The following is a 3,145-nucleotide window of genomic DNA, read 5'->3' as shown; positions in this document are numbered from 1 at the left end:
GCTCGCCAGGAAAGCGCTTATTCTACTGAGCCATCTCCCCGGCCCCCAATATTTTATTTTAAGACAACATCTTAGGGCTGAGAAGATAGCTCAGCAGCATAAGCACCTGCCTGGCAGCACAAGATCAGGAGTTCAAGCCCCGGTGCGGGAGGAAAAAAAAAATTGGGGGGGAGGGGTGCCGGGGAGATAGCTCAGTTGTATAAGCGCTGGGCCTGAGTTCAATCCCTGGTTCCACAAAAAGCAAAAACAAAAACCAAAAAAAGACAGCATCTTGAGTCAGGGATACAGCTGAGCAACAGTGCCTGCCTGGCAAGCGCAAGGTCCTGAGTTTGATTTGCAGTACCAAAACATAAAAAAGACAGCACCTTGCGCTAGCTTGCCTCGGCTGGGCTGGAACTTGGAGTCCTGCCTCAGCCTCTCAAGGAGCTGGAATGATAGGCATACAGCATCAGCGCTATTTCATGTGTGCTTTTACCACAATTAAAGACCAGACCGGACTGTCACCCACCCGTGCCCTCATTTCCTGTAAGAAATGATGATTCAGGACCAATGCAAATAAAGACAGGAAGAAGCGCTGGTGTGGAGCGGGCTGTGCGTGCAGCTTGTTCTTATCTTTGGTTTGGTCTTTTGAGACAGGGTCTCCTACGTAGGCCCCCGCTGGCCTTGAACTTGCCACGATCTTCCTGCCTCAGCCTCTCACGTGCTGGGATCGCAGGCGTGTGCCACTGGGCCTGAAGGCCTGTCTCATCCTTTATGACTCTGGGCATTTTGGCCTGCTCCCCAGAGGAGGAAACGGTGGTCCTAATTTCCATGGCTGCTCCTGGTGTAGAAAGACTTGTCGTGTTGTCCTGACTTCTGGGGTGCTTCGGGGCCAGGGTTTTTGCAAGAGTTGCAAGAGTTGTACCTCAGGGAGGAGGTACAGGAATGACCCGAGGGCAGGTTTGTAGCGCTTCCTCCTCCTTCCTGGGCCCAGGCCACCTCCACCAGGGCTTCCCTCCTCCCGTGCACCAGACTCACTGGCATGCCAGTGGACTGACCCATGAGTCATTTAAGCTGATCCATTTCATGCAAACCCAAGAATCGTCCTGAAGTCAGGTTTTTGAGTTTTTGTTCTTTTTTTTTTTTTTTTTTTTTTTTTTTTTTTTTTTTTTTTAATATTCCCTTTTTCTTTTATTTATTTATGTGTGCGTGTGTGGCCAGCTCAGCCCACCAGGGGGCGGGGCTGGCTGGTATGTGTGTGTGTGTGTGTGGCCAGCTCAGCCCACCAGGGGGCGGGGCTGGCTGGCATGTGGTGCTGGGGATTGAACCGTGGTCCCTGTGCTTTGCTAAGTTTGTTCTAAGTAGGTGCTTTAGACCACTGAGCCATCTCACCAGCCCTTTTTATGTCTTTTTGAGTCAGGGTCTCTTTCTGTAGTTCAGGCTGGCCTTGAGCTCACTTTGTAGCCCACGCTGGTCTCAAACTCCTAGTGATCCCTCCTGCCTCAGCTTCCCAAATGCTGGGATTACAGGTGTGCACCGCCATGCCCAGCTTTCTCGATTCCATTTAAACACAAGGAGAAATGAAGGTAATAGAAGGAAAGTGAAGCAGGGTGTGTAGGCCCACATCAGTTATCCCCACACTGGGGAGGCTGAGGCAGAAGGAACTCTGTGAGTTTGAGGTCAGCCTCCAAAAAATAATAAAAGAAAGAAAGTGAGTTGCCCAGAGTCGCGGGCCAAGAGGTATCAGAGCCCAGGCTGGGTCTCAGGTTCTGTGTCCCCTGCAGCGGACCTGTACTCCGAGGAGCCGGGGCAGGAGGAGCCGGCCTGGGTACAGACAGAGCGGCAGCAGTTCCGGGACTTCCGCGACCTCAACAAGGACGGGCGGCTGGATGGCAGTGAGGTTGGCTACTGGGTGCTGCCCCCGTCACAGGACCAGCCCCTGGTGGAGGCGAACCACCTGCTGCATGAGAGCGACACGGACAAGGTACGGTGGGGACAGAGCCCTGTGGGGGGGGGGGGGGGGGGAGCCTCATCTGCAGCACCTGCCAGGTACTACCAGGGCTCGGTTTCCTCCCAGATGACACCAAGGCCCTGTTTCCCCCCGGGGTCCTCACTGACCCCTGTCGCCCACAGGATGGGCAGCTGAGCAAGGCTGAGATCCTGCAGAACTGGAACATGTTTGTGGGCAGCCAGGCCACCAACTACGGCGAGGACCTCACACGACACCACGATGAGCTCTAAGCCCCACATGAGCAAGTGATACAGCTCGTGCAGCCTGGCCCCAGGGGACACTCCTGCCTCAGCCTCTCCTTGGCACTTGACCCTGCTCTCCCCACCCTAGGGTCCCTTAGAGCCCCCAGTGTGGACAGCACCAGGCTCACCACAGGGTTTCCTGCCCAGACTAGGGCTGGCATCTCAGCTCAGCCTACAGGAGCCCTCACCCACTGTACCCCATGTCTGAGCCACCACCACTGACACCCAGAAACTCAGCACTGGTCCTGGGCCTCCCCTCTGCCAGGGCAACAATAAAATCCAGCGATGGGGCCTCTGTGTGTGTCCTTTCGTTGTTGGTGTTTTGAAACACCTAGGCTGGCCTTGAACTCTTGGAGGTCCTCCTGCCTCAGCCTCCTGAGTGCCCTGGAGCTGGCTGGGAGCTGGGACTGGAGGAGGAACATGCGGGGAGCTGAGGGACTGGGACTAGGGGACAGGACAAGCCTAGGAATTGGCTGGAGGTGGAGGTGGAAGTAGGGATATTCTGGGACACAAAAAGTCAGCCTAGCAGGCTCAATGCCCAGTGCACAGACCGGAAGGCTGGCCTTGGGGCAGGCGGTCAGCAGAGCAGAGATGTCAGCAGAAAACACTGCTGCGAGGAAGACAGGGACAGGGCCGGGAGAGGGAGCGAGGGCTGCAGTCCTTGGAAGAGGGGTGTGGGGTGGCGGGGCACAGGGAACAGAGGGTGAGCACTCCAGCCAGAGCAAGCCCAGGTCGGAGGGGCAGGGAGTGGACCGGTGTGGGGAACAGAAGCAGCAGGAGTGACAGGGACAGCAGGGCAGAAACAGGCTTCATAGTGGCTGGGCATGGTGGAGGAGGCCAAAATGGGAGGATCTCCTCGAGTTCACGCCAGCCTGGCGTACACAGTGAGACTCTGTCTCAAAAAAAAAAAAAA

General features: G+C 55.9%; 1 protein-coding gene across 2 annotated transcripts in view; it reads left to right on the top strand.

The window, feature by feature from the left end:
- The window catches only part of Rcn3 (reticulocalbin 3), a 12,698-nt gene extending 10,176 nt beyond the window's left edge, over positions 1-2,522 (top strand). For both annotated transcript variants that reach the window (XM_004646448.2, XM_023706733.1), the window contains exons 6-7: positions 1,764-1,963; positions 2,113-2,522. In XM_004646448.2, coding sequence (XP_004646505.1) covers positions 1,764-1,963; positions 2,113-2,220 — 308 coding nt within the window. In that variant the 3' untranslated portion in view covers positions 2,221-2,522. The remainder of the gene's footprint in view (positions 1-1,763; positions 1,964-2,112) is intronic.
- The last annotated feature ends 623 nt before the right edge of the window (positions 2,523-3,145 follow it).

Source organism: Octodon degus, unplaced genomic scaffold (genome assembly GCF_000260255.1).
Source record: "Octodon degus isolate 3935 unplaced genomic scaffold, OctDeg1.0 scaffold00268, whole genome shotgun sequence".
NCBI classification, from domain to species: Eukaryota; Metazoa; Chordata; class Mammalia; order Rodentia; family Octodontidae; genus Octodon; species Octodon degus.
This window is presented reverse-complemented; position numbering and strand designations above follow the sequence as displayed.